At 38.6% G+C, this 18,954-nt stretch overlaps 1 protein-coding gene across 3 annotated transcripts in view; it reads right to left on the minus strand.

Moving 5' to 3' along the window:
• Positions 1 to 18,954, minus strand: part of CDH8 (cadherin 8) — a 151,788-nt gene that overhangs the window by 19,464 nt on the left and 113,370 nt on the right. For all 3 annotated transcript variants that reach the window (XR_004418989.2, XM_033069377.2, XM_033069378.2), the window contains exons 9-10: positions 14,107 to 14,228; positions 7,192 to 7,309 (exon numbers count right to left, since the gene is read on the minus strand). Coding sequence is in view for 2 of the 3 variants with exons in the window: in XM_033069377.2 (XP_032925268.1) it covers positions 7,192 to 7,309; positions 14,107 to 14,228 (240 nt within the window). In the remaining variant the exon portion in view is untranslated. The remainder of the gene's footprint in view (positions 1 to 7,191; positions 7,310 to 14,106; positions 14,229 to 18,954) is intronic.

The following is an 18,954-nucleotide window of genomic DNA, read 5'->3' on the forward strand; positions in this document are numbered from 1 at the left end:
CCAGCAAAGCACATGAGACACATAAATTCTTAAAAGAGGGCTCAGCACTTCAGGATAACTTCCAGAACATCAGTAGAATGTGTCACTTCAGGCCTGTAAGTCACATTTTGGTTTTAGCTGAGAAAGACAAGTCTGAATCCAAAATAGAATTAAGTATTTTCTGGAAAAAAATTAATGCCAGATTATTCTTAATCCACAGAATAGCAATGTTTCATAGGGTTTAGTAACCTTAACTATCATATGATTTGTTTTGATAATATTTAGACCTTCCTACTCAGTAAAATAATATCTTTATGCTTTGTTTTAATTTCTTTACAATTTCTAACAGAGGTAAAGAAGGAACTTATTGAACAAATTCTTTCAACCACACTACAAAGAAAATACTGCAGTAATTTTGTATTAGCAAATTCATTATTAAGTCTATTATTCATTTAAAAAATCAATAAACTGAGGTTTTTCTGGTGTGCATACATGTTTTAAAAAGGTTGAACTTTGCTATTTAAACAACTCCAGTTTAAATGCCATGCTAAGAAAAAGATTGATAGTATTATATTTATAATACATTTTTCACACTATGAACACCCCTGGAGAAACATGATGTGTGCCTGTGGATGGCAGATCCTGACACACGAGTGCCAGATATTGGAGTACTTTGTGTTTGTTATTTTTTAATACATTGCAATGCTTTATTTTTAACTGCTCCTTTCACACTGCTTGCACCTTGTTATGCAAACACTCCTTGTGATTTCTGGTGACAAAACCACATCTATTAAAAGAGATGTTGATCAATGCTGCTTCTTGGATTGTGCCTTGTATTCCTTTACATCTTCTGGATGTTATTCCATGCCACTAATATTGACAGATGGTAGAAAAATAATAAGTTATAAGATGCAAGACTGAGCACATCACTTCATTTGAAGAAAACCAACAAGGATGTGATTTGGTCTGTTTTGGAGTTTGAAAGTCTAATTACTGATATCTAAAAGAAATGAGGATGATAATTAAACACATTAGAAATACATAAGCATGTGTTTTCCCTCGAGCAGTGCCATTGTGGAGCACCCTCTGGCACTTGGCAGCTGGGCCACAAAGTTTCCCAAAATTGTCTGAAAATGCAGCAATGTGTGAGGATGTGCTGCCCACATCCAAGGGAGTGTTTGGGTGCTTTATCCTGGGTGCTCACTGCACATCACCCAGAAATGATGGGTTTAATGATGTCCTTGCTCTGGCAATTTGTACCTGGGGTCAGGGGATTAACTTTGGAATTGGGCAATGAAACACAGGAGTCACCTCAGAGCTCTCTGAGGGATGTATCAGAGAGAAAAGTCAATCACAAACACAGAAGAGGCTTCAGCTGGCAGCTGAGACAATGGCACAGAGATTTATCCAGAAATGCCAAAAGAAACTGTTTCAGGGGAAGACTTATTTTAACACATGAGAGTTACTCTGGTGGGAACAAAAGACTCACCCTCCAGGTATGTATTTGACAGATGCTGCTAAAAATACTTTCATGAAAAAAGATGGGGAAAAAATACAGGTTTTATTGTATTAAAACCACAGTGACAGAGGAGTACAGTAATTTCACGATTACAAGCCGCACCTGATTATAAGCTGCACTTTCGCGTGCAACAAAATAATGAATTAGTAACAATCGCGCCATCGTGGGTTTTACTGGCAGTTGCTCAATTTGCAAACATTTTTCATGGATCGAGGTAGCCTTTAAACGCAGCCTAAAAACTAAAAAAAATACAGAGAAAAATCACTCACTCTTATTAAACCTGCTGGCTCCACTGTCGCCTAGGTGAGTGGAGGGCGTGGCCCAGGGGGGCGAGGGCAGGAGGGCCGGGCAGGCTGGGGACCTGCTGCCCTGGGCTGTCGGAGGCAGCGTGGGCCGCATGCGGGAAAGTTTCCTGGCGAGCAGTGGAGCTCCCCCGAGCACCGTGCCGGCCTGCCCCAATGCCAGGGTGGCCCCAGCACCGGGTGGGCCCTGCTGCTCACCAGCCGGGCCAGTGCCCCGCCCCAGGCGCTGTGCAGGAGCAGGCGGCAGTGCAGAGCCCCAGCCCGCCAGTGTTGGGGGCTGTGAGCCTGGCAGAGCCACTCGGAGGGGCCCTGTGAGTGGAGGTGCCGCCGCCCGGCTGCTGCCCCACCCTCCCCAGGGCTGGGGAAGCAGCGGTGCTGTTCTCCCCTCCCTGGGGTCAGGGAAGCAGTCTCGCTGCCCCACCCTGCCCCACCCTCCCCGGGGCCGGGGAAGCACCCCATCATCCATATATTAGCCGCTCTGGATTACAAGCCGCACTTCCGGGTTTGGACCAAAATTTTAGTCAAAATGGTGTGGTTTATAATAATGAAATTACTGTACTTAAAAAAAAAAAAAAGTAGTAAGAATTTGTCTTATTATTTGGGATATATAAGAGTGCTTGCATGCAATTGTTTTCCCCAACGATTGTGAAAGTTTAGAAACATTTTTAATGGTAAAGAGGATAAAATATAAAATAATCCATAGTATACAAAGGCATGCAAGGCAGTGGTTGAAGTGATTGTATCAGGCCATTTCCTTTAAAACACCCGACCCATGCCTGCACTTTCAAGGCAGCACAAGGAGGACAGAAGTAAGGTTTAACTTCAGGGAAAGAACTAAAAAATTGGACATTTAAACATGATCACTCTGTTATATGTATCATAGGTGTAACAGAGTAAGCGTGGCTGAGAATAAATATTAAGTATGTTAGAGAGAACCAACAGAACAGTTCATCACTTAATTAAAAAAAAAATTACTATGCACTCACTAGAATCAGGACCAAATTCAACCTCAATCTGCCAGATGGACATTGAATATTTGAGGGAAGGAGGAGGCTGAATACTGATAATCATCCTATTAGAAGCCAAATCAGGCTACTGGATTTCTGCAGGAATGTGAGCTCATGCCAGCAAGGTTCTCAACCCAAAGGTAGGCTCTGCCCATGGGCCAGGAAACCCCAGGACTGCTCTGCTACATGAGCCCTGTAAGAAGTGTGGAATATCCCATTTATCCAGGAAAGATTCACCATTTCTGCTGTCATAAGATTTACTACATCCAAAGGCACTGTGGAAAGTTCAGTTTGGGGTTTATTCCATTAAGAAACAAATTCTGGCATAAGAAAAATGGAATAGCAACTGTGGCAACTTCTTGTAGAAAAAGCTTTAGGTGTCTTTATGGCAAAGATGTATTTGGTTGTTTTTGACAGTAAAAATTGCATTGGCAGCACATCAAAATGTTTGCATGTGTGAAAATGCTCCTAGCACAGAATTCTCTTCTCACTTGAACAATCCAGGGGAGCCTGAAGAATTCCATGCTGAAAGCAAGTACTGCTGTGAGGGTGCTGTTTGGGATGTGCTATAAGATCCATGTACTGGCACTGGATTTTAGGTAATGCTCTGTAAAGACCTTCACCTGAATAAAAAGCTGTCAGCAAATTCTAATCCCATTCCCAGGGTCTCATTTCATTTTTCTGATGCCATGACAGTACAGAATCATTATCAGTTGTCTAAATTTCTGTCAGTTTTTTGTCATTTATTGTGTGCCTGCAGTTTTTTTGGAAGGGTTAATTCCAGTGAGTCTACAACACATTGCTAGAGTGTATAAACACTTGTCTAAACATCAGATATTTTCATCTGAAATTTGAGATTTTTCTGGTTCAAAGTTTCTCAGACGCGGCATATAGAACAGGGATTTTTTTTCCCCACTTCTGCAGAAAACCCAGCAGAAAGGTACGTGAAAAGTGCCCAGAGATTCAGTCAGGAGTTTGTGCAGTCAGGGACTTGTTATGTCACAGAGTCACAGCTTTAGTCACAGGTCTAACACAGAAAACATGACACGATTTTCGTGTAGCATTAACTACTTTTTTTTTCTATTTCTTATATAACTCGATCATTTCTCCTGAGAGGGGATAAAGGTTTTTGCACCTGGCAATACAAGTGCTCAGTGTGCTTTGATTACAGCTTGAGAGGGCATGATTGCCTCGATTTGGATTATCACTCGGTGCCCAGGAACCCCAGGCACTAAACCTACAAACTCCACCCAGTAATGGACATCTGAGCTCAGAAAAGAACAGAGGAAAAGCATCAGGAGAATGGAAAATAAAGATGGCTAAGGGATGATCTACAGACCTTCAGTGAATGCATGATGGCATTTAAATTTACATTTTTTTACATTATTTACATCAGAAAAGCACCACAGCCTCTGCAGTTTGGGGTATATTGTCTACAGAAGGGATTGTAAATATGGAAATTCAACAAACCAAGCAAATGAAGAACACCAGTGAACCATTTCAAGGCACAGATTCTACTCTGAGCACAGCATAGCTTCTATAGCTGTAATAAAATCTTCAGAGAAGTTTTGGGGATTTTTTTGAGCAGTTCCTGATGAAGATACCTGTTGTGTCCCTTAGTTAAGCACATTTCTCAGTAAGAATGTGGCCAATCCCAATATTTGCAGTCTGTGTCAGCAGCACAGTTAATTACTGACTGCCATGGGAACTTGCCTTAGGGTGATCAGGAAGGTTTGAACAACAGAATCAGCCTGTGTGCAACAAATTAAATTGATTAATGGTTGTGCTTATGCTCCACGCAGGAAGGGAACATTCCAAATCGCAGGCATTCTTTGGCCTGAGGGACAGAAGGAGGACACTGCAGCTTTGTCTGCAGGCAGGTTCCAAACTGCACTGTGGGCACAACAATGTCACCACATTCCATGTCATCATCACACAGTGGCCAAATGCCACCCGGTCACCTAAGGCATAAGAGAACCCAGAAGGGCAATATCATTTCTTGAGGGGAAAAATGATAATTTCTTCTGTTTATCTCCACCCTCAAAAGAATTTTGAAGAAAGGCAAGGTGTTAAAAATGATTTAAATAAAGAAATGTGCTAATTCTAGCAAGGAAAAATCGGGTTTCTACAGGAGGCTTTCTGAGAAAATGCAGTCCGTGTATGGTATTTGCAAGAGGACAGCATTTCTTCAGTAGCCAGCAAGTTTCTGCTGCCTTGAAGAATTAATTTGACAGGGCAAAGCTCTGGGAGGAAATTGAGGCTGGAAGTCAGGAAGATGTCAAGGATTTTGGCCACCAGTGTAGGGGAATGTTTTTCTGTTCTGAGCTTTACTGGGTGGATCTGATCTCCAGAAAGGAGAGGAGGGTTTGTTACAGGCATTTCCTTACAGTTCCAGACCACAATAACTTGGTTATGAACAGCCCAGACACTCAATAATTTAAAAAAAAACCAAAAAAACCCAAAAAAAAAAAAAAAAGAAATTTGACTTGTGAATTCAAGGGTTTTTTTTCAGGGATATTGGTGTTTTTCAACATGAATCATCACTCATGCTTATCTGGCAGATATATTAAAGACAAACTCATGGTCAAGTTCATTTTTTAAGTAGCATAACTAAATAAAGACTTACTGAAGATCTATTATATTTAAAGGACATAAAAACTTACCTCAGTCAAATCATATGCTGATTTTGGCTGTGACAGGAGTATTTGCTTCCTGTGGGAGATCATGTTCTAACATCAACCATGCACTGCACCCCTGGCTGAGCAATCTTGACAGACAAGGATGGCATGCATAGTTGGAATTTTATTATTGTATACTGAAGGATTAAATCAGAAAAGTCTCCTCAAGCAGATTTTTAATTTCAAGAGATTTCAGGAGGTTGTTTTAAGAGGATTTTCACATGTAACTAATTCATACACATTAAAAGCTGCATAAAACTTAGTGACAATGCTGTGACAAAATTTGACTTATTTTTCTAAACCTTGTTATATAGAAAGTTTCCTTCCCACTCAGCTCAGGACTCATTTTGCCATTGTCTGTGAGCAGGAGCAGGAGTGGGTCCTAAATAGGTACCAGATTGGAAGGACAAGGGTAATTAGCAACGTGAGCTCAGTATTGAAACATGAAGAGAAATGCTGAGATCTTTTTTACTTTGTCATGCTGTGCCAAGCAAACCACCTCACATTTAGGATGCTTAATTCAATTTGTGTTACACTGCTGATGATTATGAAATGCATTTTGAAGAGGTTTGTTTTATCTTCTCCAGAAAACACACGGAGACTCATTTACTACAAGAAAATAGAGATATAAGTAGAGGCACACTTTGTGAATGGTAGAAGAGAAAAACACATCTGAAGCAAAGGAAAATATAGGATATATTTAAGGATTTAGGTGCAGTGTCATTTAGTAAAACAGTGTCATTGTGCTTCTAGGTTGGAACAGATAGAATAAAAAAATGCAAACAGCATTTCCTCTTTAATTGCCATTTCAGGTGTGGCTTTTACACTCCTGCACATACAGCTCACACATACATCTTCCTTTTAGTAATGGACTAAACAGGGCTTTGCTTTCTTACAATGTCAAATAAGAGACTGGTTTTGACTACAATTCCTGGCAGGATATGCTTTATTAAAAAGAGCCAAGATAGAACATCTTTGCTGAATATTCAAGTAAGTACAAACACATCTTTATAGTTCTTGGGATCAGTCCTAGCTCCCTGTCTCACCTGACCTTCAAACCGATCTGAGTGCCAAAGAGAAGGATCAGCATAAATTTACTGCCCAACAATATTAAATGGGTTTGTTTTCCCCTCACATGTCAGTGGTCCCTTCCACAGCCCTGCAAAATGACATTTTGTCCTTCCAGAAGTGCTCCAAAGCACAGCCACTCACAGTGCCCTTCTGGGCTTTGCTGACCTACAGCATTTCTGCTTCTAGCAAAGGTTCCTCACCAAAATACTCTGGAACCTTGATACACACAGCAAACAGGCTGAGAAGGTGCTTTCTTTGGGAGATTTAGTAGATACTTAATTTTAGGTTCCCATCTATAAACAGTCAATGTAGGAATCAACATTTATTTATCACCATAGTTTCAGATTTTCATCTTACACTGTATCTCTGGAATTTCAAATTAATAGGAATAATGCAGGTAGTAAATCCATCCTTTCATTTTATTTAAGCCAGTGAGCTGTCTTCTAGATCTAAATTCCATATTAATTTTACTTGAAAGTTATTGGAAACAGCTTAAGAGCTACAATGAAGGTCCCATTCAGCAGATTATTTATGTTTTAATTGCCCAGAGGTCACACTGGTAAAGTAAATGGAAGTTGACAAAACAATGTGAAAAGAAGTTGATGATATACACATTTTATATTTGTTCTATTTACCTTCATTTTTCTTGATGGTGAAATTTGGGTTGTTGACCATTTCAGGAAGAAGGCTGTACAGGAAATAATGCCCATTTTTAGGATCATCCTTGTCAACAGCACTGACAATCTGAATTACCTGCAACACAAATGGGCTCATTAAGTTTTCACACTCCTGATAAACAGACAGTGCTTGAAAAAAATTCTGTTTATTGGACACATTTCATTTCTCTCCATGCCAGATTAAAAAAGATAATTTATAACTTTGCAAGGCTTTTATAGACCTTAGAGTGAAAACCTTGGGAAGAGGAACTGAATCTGCCCCTTTTAAAATGTTTCCAGAACAAAGAGCCAGCAAATAAGGAGAGACAGGTAAGAGAGGCCAGCAGAACTGCTGCTGTTTTACACAAGTAATAAATTATTGTTCAACAAAAAAAGGAAAATTTGGCTTCAGAAACATTTCTATTGTCTATGGCAATCTTTCATTTATATGACCACACTTCTCACTGGACCTGGATATATAATACACCTTTAATCCTTTCTTTCTCCTTCCCCCACCCCTCATTTCACTTCACTGAATATTTTCATTTTTCAATTAATTTTGATGGGAAATTTTAGAAATCAAAATTGAAAAGAAAAGGGAAAAAAAGAAAATACCAAGGGCTGTATTTTTTCCCCCTTAATTCTAATAAAATCTCAGTTATTCCTCTCCTAGGAAGATATGCTTGTTTGTTTTTTAATAACATCATTATTTGCTAATGATTCCTAGAATAATGCAAGATAATTAAGGCGAGAAGAGTGGTTTGGATAGTTTGGATAACTTAGAATAATCAAATAACTTTGTTAAGTCATTTTTTATTTGTAATCAACTTCAGATGATTTACATGACCAACTGCAGTGTCTGAAGTGGATTTACCTCCATTTACAATTTTTACTTTCTGCATTACTCAGGTGCTGCAGTTGATCAAATCTTACCACGTTGCACAGGACGATGAAAAGAAGAAACACTATTTTAAAATAACCAGGAGGTTTGGAGGGGATTGTGCTATTTTTTGGGTTTCTTTGTGATTTTTTTGTTCTGCTTTGTTGGGATTTTTAAAATATTTGATGAGCTTGCTTTTGATTCCAAAGGTTTTCCAGAGAAACAGAAAGGAAACCAGGCATGGATCCAGATCCCACCCTCAGATCTGGGTTTCAGGGCTAGTTAGCTCATGCTGGATAAGGTTTGTGAGAAATTTAATTAGAATTATTGACCTTTTCCATGTCCATCGAATCCAATAACAATTGTCTTAGGTATTTATTTGCAATGCCTAAAGCAACGCATCAATAATTTCCTGCACAATTACATTCAAATTAGGAATCATTAAAAAATTTAAAGTATAGAGTGAAAAGTGGAAACAGGGTCTGATGCTGTCCCAATTCATAGACTTTTATTTTAAAATTTCCATGTTTCCCTAAGAAAATACCAATAACTAACATTTTATTCTGGCTTAACAACAAGGCCTATCAATCTGTGTGTGTTATATGTATGACAGTAGTAAAAATCATATTTATGTTCTTCAAGAGTCAAAGGGAGAACAAGGTCTTACTAGATAACCACAGAGATCAACATCAAAACATAAATATTTGAAATTATGTACAAAAAAAAATGTTTGAGCAAGTAGTGATATTTGTAGGACAACCCAACTTAGGAAGGCATGTGAGACAATTAATTCTGAGCCTAGTCATATTCTAGATAGGTCAGTTTTATCATTATTATTACCAAAAATTTACTGGGGAAAAAAATAGATTGCTTAAATAATGCATAAATATGGGGGTTTTTGATAACTGCATCTGTCAAGATGGAAACCTTGATAGAATTTCAAACAAATGAAGAGATGGACAAAAGAAAAGGCCTAACTCAGCTTTTGCTTTTTTTACTTTAAGTAGTAGGTTTCCAATTTAATAGCTGAATAACAGATCCTAAAGTGGGAAAAATACAAACAGTGGAAAAATATCTAAGTTGCTTCTGTCTGTCCCAGTGCAGAGATGGAGCCATTGGTTGATGGGAAATATTTTCAGCTTTTCTCTTTTGCAGAGGTGTCAGGAACTAAAGCACCCACTGTGATGTGCCCAGGGCTGGAGCAGCTACCAGAAATTCCTCATCATAGGGAAGTGCAGCTGGGACTGGGATCCTGAACAAGACAGATATATTTAGACAGATATCATTTATGGCTGTTCAATTTTTCAAACACTGATAGAATGGGAAAGCAAGAGGGAAGAAGGATAATGGCACAGTGAAATCTGGAAGGGCAAGTGCACATAACAGGTGCACCTTATCAGGTTGTTGGAATATTTTGTATGTACTGGTATTCCATACATTCCCTTCATTGTTTCAAAGTCCTCCTTTCTCTGAAAATGCATTAAAAATTATATGCAAAAGACAGGCTTAGTGCAATACTACATTTGTTGTGTTACACACACACATCACAGAATTAAGAGCTGGAGTTCCCATAGCAACCTTATTTCTTTGTGTGTTTGCATTAAGATAAGCTCTTTGAAAAAAAGAAGAAACAAAACAGTCAACATTATATATATTCAGTGATATGAAACTGTGGTATCTTTTACTCCATAGGGGTGAGAAAAGTCCAGTCATTGTCATTTCCAAGTTTTTACTAGTGTGCTGATGGCAATATTTACTACTCCGTGTTGTGTGCTCGTGCAATGGAGCACTACTGAAACAATTCTCCAGCTCTTTAATTTGTGGTTCACAACACGGTTGAGAATCACAAAATCACAGTCACAGAATCATTGAGGCTGGAAAAGCCCTCCCAGCTGTGGAGTCCCAGCTGTGCCCCATCCCCACCTTGTCCCCAGCCCAGTGCTCTGAGTGCCACCTCCAGGTGACACCACCAGGGATGGGGATCCAACCCTCCCTGGGCAGTTCCAATCCCTGAGCATCCTTTCCATGGGGAAATTCCTGCTGTGCCCACCCTGAGCCTGCCCTGCCCAGCCTGAGGCCATTCCCTCTCCTCCTATCCCTGATCCTGGAGCAGATCCCAAATCCCCCTGGCTGTCCCCTCCTGTCAGGGAGTTGTGCAGAGTCACAAGGGCCCCCTGAGCCTCCTTTTCTCCAGGCTGAGCCCCTTCCCAGCTCCCTCAGCCCCTCCTGGGGCTCCGTTCCCTTCCCTGGACATGCTCCAACCTCTCCAGGTCTTTCTTGTAGGGAGGGACCCAAAGCTGTTCCCAGTGCTGGAGTCCCTGGGCAGGGCCAGCACAGGGGACAGGCACTGCCTTCGTCCTGTGGCCACTCTGTGGCTGGCACAGCCCAGGTGCCATTGGCCTCTTTCCCACTGCAGTTGTCTTTTCTTTCCTGATAACAACACAACCCCCAAAGGCTTTCCATTAGAGAGAAATTGGTCAATAGTTGTCATAAAGAAAACAAGAATTGATTCTTTTTCAACAAATATTCAGTAAAAGTTGATACCCCTTAGGCTGTTCAGCCAAATTTCTGAAATTTATGAAAGTCTTACATGTAAAATTGCAACTTCGATGTTGTATTAATACTTCATGCATGCATTTGATTCTGTACATACATTTAGCAGAAACTTAGTAAATCAGCATATTTTGTTTAGCAGACAGCACTGGATTGTGATGAATAGTTAAATGGTCCCCTAGGACAACTTGACTTTCTAATTTGTAGATTTGTATTGTACAAAGCCACATGTGCCTGAAATAATATGTACAAAGATAAATAGTAAAACAAAGTTATTTTCAACACATCATAACAATCTATGTGCAATTTTAGTACATGATGCTGTTTAAAAGACTTTTCCTGTGATGCAACCCATTAACCTCACTAAGAATGGTTCCTTATCACTAGTAAACACTTTTTTAATTTTAATGCTCTTCCAACTCTGGAAAAACATTTGCAGTGCCATTGCTGTTCATGGTTATTTCTGTGTTCTTTTGCAGACTCCAAACACCAGAAGAGTAGACTCACCACAGAGCAATTTTAACTTTTCTGTCTGAAGAGTCAAAGGCAGGTTCTGGCAGTAAAGGGATGGCTCTAGCTGAAAAGGCAAAGATCTACCTGAAGATTTTGCCCATTAGAAAGAAAAACAATTCTAGTAGGAGAAGTGAATAAAATAGAGACATATTGCAGGAGACTGGAGGAGCCCTGTACTCAGTTTTATATTGTTCCAGCTCTCATATATTGCTATCTGCACTATTCAAGTGAAAATTTTGTAGCTTTGTTTCCAGTAAGCAGCACTTCCGTGGAAAAGTCTTAAGTATGGACTGGGGAATAGTGAGTGAGCATTTTCCTACTCAACATTACAGAAGTTCTGTTCTAGGACTACAGGAAAATAATTTTATTGTGCTGGAGAGCAACCAACAGCACAGCTATAGTCAGCAAACCATGAATGTTCTTGTTTTAGTAATTGAAATTATGCAAAATAAAAGGGATAATAGGAAAAGGCAAGAGCTGATTTGTGGCTAACTTAGGGCTACTGAAACAGTACATTCAGATTTTTGGAGTTTGTTTTTCTTCCCCCCTAAAACTGACAAAAAACCATTTCTGACAACTTTCTGTTGTGTGTAAAAATATGCAAGGAGCACATAAAGACACGCATAGAGAAATACATGCCCTTCATCCTCCCATTTGCAGTAGCAAATACAGCAATTATATCAGAACCCAAAATAGAACACTTAGGAACTGGAATGGATGGTGCAATGTATTTAGTGGCTGCACATAAGGTTTTACCAATAGTTCAAATTTAATCTCCTTTATGGTAAATCTAATCTGATTTAAACCTAAATTTAAATGGAACTGCAAATATCAACAGACAGGAATACCTTAAGACAATTGCACCTTTCCTGCACGTGTAACGTTTGAGTTTAAGCTTTGTACAATCATCCAAATTAGGTTTTTGCTTCTGTACTAGCAGTAGCATCTTTCTCATATCAGCTATTTCATAACTGAGATACATGAAGTTTCTTGACTTCTCCATCCTGACTTATTAATATGATTTCTTCCAAAACTTGAATATAGAAATAAGCATAAGAAAATGCAATAAGGCAGTGGAGTTACTAAAATATTTACAGGAGCTGATAATTTTTGAATGACAACTTCAATTCAGAACCTAAACTTGGTGATTATTCTGGATTGGTTACTGTTCCAGTAGTGTTATTTGTTTAAACACAGAATAAATTGCAGGATCAGTGCCACCTCATCCATGCTGGCAGCCAAATATTTAATAACCATCTGTAAAGTTCACATGAGGATTCATGCTCAAGAGTGACATCTGCCATCAGATCAAGAGTGTAAGAGGTAATGGTACCTAAAGAATATCATGGTTCAATGAAAGTTTTCTGTAAGTGCTTAAACAAAAGCCTCTTTTATATGCTGACTCTTAATCATCTCATTTATGGTTTTATTCCAAAATGAAATGTGAACATTTTTCACCATCTCTTAAACCACCTGAAATTTGATAGGAATACCTAGATAAATACAGTCAGAAAACACTGTACAATAGAACTTGCTGATGTTAGGGAAGCTTACTGAGTCCTGGATAAAGGCATAGTCATTAGGATTTAATCTATCCTGGGAAAAAACCTCAGCATCAGAAATCCACCCTGAACTAAACAGAAATGCACTCTGAGCTGGAAGAACTGAAATGCCAAAAGTAACATGACTATGTGCCCACAGGGGCACATCTCCTCAGTGGATAGAGAGAATTCTCATTCCTGAAATGACACATTCCTGACACCGTTTTGCTAAACAAAAAGGGGTGCTACAAGTCAAATCATTCTCTGTAACAATACAATCCTGCCAGAAGTGGGTTGTCATACACTGCTATGTAGGTTGTCATTTAATACCACTAAAAAGAAAATAAATTCTAACTCTTTTGTCAGGTAACCTTCTTTGGAGATCAGTGAATTTAATGTCGAACACCCACATGAGACACAGGAATAGTTGGATTAAAAAGCCATGTCATGCTGTCAGCTGCTGTTTATTTAAATAAAATGTCACAATCTAGAAATAAATCGCAAAGTTTAAAAACATTGAACTGTTGTAACACCCAGTGTTTCTCCTGCTGGACAAAAGTTACATCTCATTCACACTGCATTACTTTCTAAATATCTATGCATATTCCTGAATCTTCACCTTGTCATTTAGGTGGCATATGAGATATTCTTCTCTATTTCTGTACATTTGTCCTTCAAAGTGAATACCTTTGATCAAATCTGCTTCATTTTCTTTGAAAAAGACTAAACAGTTTAAATCCTGCTTCTGACACGTTGCTGTCTACCTCACCTTGGCAAGTATTGTGTGAATTTCTTCACCGAGCTTTTCTTCATTAAATGAAGAAGGAAATAACATTTTTAATATTTTTTTAATATAATGAAAACTTGAACTTCCCTTCTCCAACACCGTCTTCAAACACAATTACAATTTAGTTCACTTTCCATCAAGTTCTTGTTTGCTGTCTTATTTTTTTCCCAACTGTCATAGAAAAGTAAGAACTGAATAGAGATTATAACTGAGATAAGGTCAAGTGGAAATGGGTTTATTGTTTTAACTGTTTATTCTAAATTATACCTGGGAGCAGCTGCAATGAAGGTCAATAACTGAACTGGAATTTCACCTTCTCACACACATGAACATAGGAAGTGCTGAGATCCATCACACAGAGTGTTACAGTGGGAGCTTAAAGACATTCAGGATTTTTCCAGGATATTGTTCCAAATTACTCACCTTTAATCTAAAACTATATTTTAAGGGGGAAAATTGTTTAATTATAGAGAGACATCCCACAGAATGCAATTGTGGGTTTATCTTAATGCTAAGGCCTGTTATGAACACATGGGACCCATTTTGGGAACAAAGCTGACACAAGGTGGCAGGAGAAACTCCAGCCCAGCCTTACACCACATAAAAGCTGGGATACTCACTTGTCCAGGCTTCCCATTCTCACACAGAAAGGCCTCGTGCTCTGATGCAAACTCAGGGGCATTGTCGTTCACATCGAGAACTTTGATAGCAACAGGCACCCGGGACACCTGGCTGTGGTTCCCTAAGGAGAGAAATCAAAGCACCCAAGGTCAGCAGAATGAATTGGGAATTAAACACAGCAGTGCTTGCACTGTGACCGTGCTCTTCCTGTCTCCTGCCCTGGCTTAATTGGTCTGCCTGCTCTGTAACAGATTGTGGCGTTAGAGTGTGAGCTGAAGAAGGATGGCCAGGCCTTTGTGGATGAAAAGGATAAATAAATCCCTGTTGCAAACAGCATTTGTTGGAGATTAGCTCAATGGAGACCTTTCTTGGTCTAAACTGGTAAGATTTTTCTTTGATGAGGATTGTATTGTTTTATTGATAAAGTCCGTTATATATGGAAAAGAGAAGGTTGCAAACAGCAGAGATTTATTTCTTTGTTTATCTTTGGCACTGAACAGCACATTTTACTCCATTAATTGTTCTGGTTGCACATCTGTTATGTCTTCATTGCAAATACAGTTTAAGTGCTGACCCACATTGGGAAAAAGATGGATGGGACACTGAGGGGCCAAAACTAGACAGTAATTTGGGCTATTGAAGCACTTTGATCATCTACCACTGACCAAAACCACGACCTGTGAACTTCCTTCTTCACTGAAGTAACGACTCATTATTTATAATATGGAGCTATTTTGCATAAAATTTCTTATCACTGTGAAGAGTAGAATGAGCTGTAAGGCAAGAAAAGCTAAACGTAGAGTTTGCATCTACTTTGAAAACTTTCAGAGGCAGTTGCCTGTGTCTTTCCTTCAATTCAGCATTGTTAGTTTGCTTAGAGACTACTTATAAATATTTTAAATTCTTTTCCCCAAGGAGCAAATCCATGAATTGAGATTAAACTGAGGTCACCAGCTGATTTGGAGAGTTTGATAAACTGTTCCACAGCACACAGGTAACTCAATCCCAGTTTCAAAGCCCATCTCTCAGTGAATATTACTTTCCAATCATGGTATTCTACCTTGTTTGTATCATCAGCAATGACAAATCTCAATATTCAGGGCACTTCTCAGTACAACAGACTACAAAGCAGATCAGGCCCCACCAGTGCTCAGGGAACTGGTGGCAGCCCTACAAGTGAGAGAGATGAGTGAACACAGAACCACCACATACACTGTGTGTTTTGTGATTTCCATAAGGGTTAATTCTGTTGTGGTCTAATCAAACCTGGTATCTTACATCCCTGTTTCCTCCTTGTATGCTAAAGACATCCACAGTATGGGAGGCTCCACCCATAAATCTAAATGTGCAAATTTCATTTGCTCTACTGACACTGAAATGGAATAAAAATAACAATTTTAAAAACGCAAACTCAAATATGACAGTGCAATAAAAGCCTTTGTATTTCTGGGGTCATCTGAAATATCAAAATTCCTCCTGGATAGGACATGGAAGATCCCCACACATCAGAATTTAAATATTTTCCATCTTAAGGAGCCGACAGTTTTAATATGGAAAGAAACATATTACAGAAGAAAAAGAAACCCCCACCAAAATACTGTATGAGCAATATTCATGTCATTTTGCATGTTATGATCTTATTTATTAACAGGTGAGGGAAATACTTGTGCCATGAAATAATAATGTATTTGAAACCAAATAAAACCTAATATGCAAATCATTAATTCCAAACATTTTTAAACACTTTTTAAATCTTCACTTAATAAAAATACAGACAATGAATCTCAAGCTTATCAGAATTCTCAGCACTAGTGTCATATTTAAACACTAAAGATTTACTTTTATCTAAATTAATGAAATGATGGCAGTTCAAATTTTAAATACATTACAGAGAAATGTAATTAATTAGATAAGCTTCTAAAGAAATTATTCATGTCCCTTGTGACTGCCCCCAAAATGTTTGTCTTTCATCAGAAATACAAACATTAAATCTAAAGATATTATAATTAGAAACTTGATGAGAATTCATTTAAAAAATTAATTTACTAAACACAAGAGAGACCCAGTTGGTTGGGAAATCTCCAAACAAGGGGATATCCACTCCCTTTTAGGGCTCCTGTGACTGTGGGGAAATTTGTTGTTGAGAAAGAGAGAGAGATGAAGAGAGATGGAGAGGAGCAATCTAGAGCTGGTACTGCCCACCACCCTGAATACACTGAGTTGTCACCCCAAACTTCCCAGGGAAACTCCACTTTGTGGTGTTTTCCTGTACCCTGAGCACACCTATTCAAACCCACTGCTGAGTCCTCACTGAGCAAACCCAGGTTGAGAACACTGTCAGGATGACACAGTTCCATTGCTCATTTCCATACGTGTCATGCCTGCAGGCTCTCGGTGGTAAAACACAGACAGAGGATGTCCAGGCTTAAACCCAGACCTGCTGGCACTCCCCCAAATGCCTGAACTGGGAGCAGGAAGGGATTGAAGTGGATCCAGGCTGGTCACAAGCTGCCACAAATGCATGGTCACTGCCCTTCAGGCCCTTGGGTGTCCCACTCATTAGTATTCAATGTTCAGAACTTCTCATTTGTATGAATGGACAGTCAGTTCTTTCTCAACTAGGAACAAAACTGAGTTTAATTACTGTGTTGGTTTTTGTTTAGTTTGGTTTTTTGCCCAATGAACCCCTCAGTCAGTAGATTTAAGGGAGACTGAATCTTCTTGCATGGACCAGTAAGACTGACTGCTAAACTTCCAATCTGTTATGCTATGCAAAATAATTTTAAAAAGGCAAAGTTGGAGACTCTCTAAGGAAACACCAAGATTTTTTAAAAGCTTTATCACTTGTATTTATTGTGATGCACAGTTTAAAAATACCTACCTTGAATTTTGCAATACAAAAGTATCATTAGGGCTGTCACTTGAGAAACATCAGCTTTGGTTGAAAATTTAACACTCTGAGATGCAAGATTGAAAAATATTGAGAAAATTTCCACTAGTCTAGTTAAATAAAAGTCTTTTCAAGCAAGGGTTGCACAGAAGGACTTGGTTGGTCATCTGAGGACACCACTGTGTCTAGATGAGCACAGAATATTTCTGAATGAGAACATTCCTGAACATTTCCAGCAGTGAGATCCAGATGAGCACAGAGCAGACACACAGAAAGAAACATCCAGACACATAAGGAAAGGAAGACTCAGTGCAAAAATAACTAGTGGAATTTAGTTTGGGTGGATAAATAAACTTCCAAAAATTATGGAAAATCCACCTGGGTTTGGAAATGCATATTGTAAGGTTTACAAAGGTTATAAGCACTTAAAAAGCTCTTCTGTTTTCTCCCCAGTTCACAAGACTCTACTGGAACATTAAATGCTTGAAATACCCAACTTGCAGGCACTCCTCTGAGTAACCCACTGAAACCTACTCAGGATTTAAAAATGCTGAAGAACTTGATATCAACATGATGAGGCAAATCAAATTCAAACAAACAAACAAACATTATCAAGCAACTCAGTGTCTCCAAACTTGAACTTTTGGAGGCTACAGCGCATGTTTTACCACTTGTTATTGGGATCAACACTTTTCATCCTTCCTGGGAAAAATCCCACATAAATTAGTAAATTTGTATTACAAAGCACTGACTGTTGTCAACATTGCTACTGCACACACTAAGACTTTCTAGGAGTAACTAGAGCTTATAAATATAATTTTTTGTCTTGTACCACAACTAACAAAATATAATGCAGATTTTCAACTCCCGTAAACACTTAAAGACTTCCCTTGCCTGATAGAATGTTTTTTGAGATAAAGAGAATTATTGTGGCCCAAAATGAAATTTATAATTTATTTAACCCAAAAGAAATCAGTTTAGTTCAGTTTTCCTATCATTCAAAATCACTTCAACATTCTCTTAAAAAAGTCATTAGCTGTCTTGTATTTTACTTAAAATTTACCTGAATAGAAAGCAGATTCCTACAAAACAACCATTATTATTATTATTATTAGTAGTAGTAGTATCATCACCACCACCACATGGTTTGAAAATGGTTATTTCATGCTTCTCTGATTCAATGAAATTTCTCTGATAACAATATTTTAAATTAGAAGTAGAGGAAGTCCTAGTTCTAACAAAGAAATCAAAACAAAACCTGAGTCAATCACTTAAAAAAACAACAGTGCTTGGTTACATCCCTTATATTTCAAACTTATTAAGTTGTATTTTAACAGATCCAGTCCCCATGCCTTTATCAAAGTTTTATCTGATGATTTTATTAAGATAATCCGCAGGATAAGTTTATTTCTCCTGTTAATGTTGCTGCTTTCTTTAGGCAATCCTTTATTTCTAGAATGCCACAGCTTATAACAATCTTTCTGTCATATAAAACTGACAGCAGTAATTGCCAGCATTTCTCTTAAAAATACCAGCTAAATACACAAGCTATTTCTGAGCTAGGACAAAATACACACAACCAAACTAAAAACTCAGAGCTGTTCACCAGGAAGATTTAGATTCCCCATTGAAACTATTGCATTTTTAAAGGATGAGAAGTCTTGGACTATGGAAATAGCAATATAAACACATCAGAACTTAGCAGAGAGGTTCCTGGCCGAGCTGCTAAGACAAGAAACAAGCAGGGCCTCCTAATTATTATTCAATTGGTATTTCTTCAGCACATGGAAGACAGAGGAGCACAGATTGTGGCGAGTATCTGTGTGTACATGTGTGTGGGAGGGGCGAGGACAGGAAAGGATGTGGAACATATTTCTCAGATTTGTTCCTTCAGTCATTCTTTGGGAGGAAAATAATAACAGAGTTGAAAAGTTTCATCTCCTTTCAGTAGCTCCTG

This window comes from Catharus ustulatus, chromosome 11 (genome assembly GCF_009819885.2).
Source record: "Catharus ustulatus isolate bCatUst1 chromosome 11, bCatUst1.pri.v2, whole genome shotgun sequence".
Classification (NCBI taxonomy): Eukaryota; Metazoa; Chordata; class Aves; order Passeriformes; family Turdidae; genus Catharus; species Catharus ustulatus.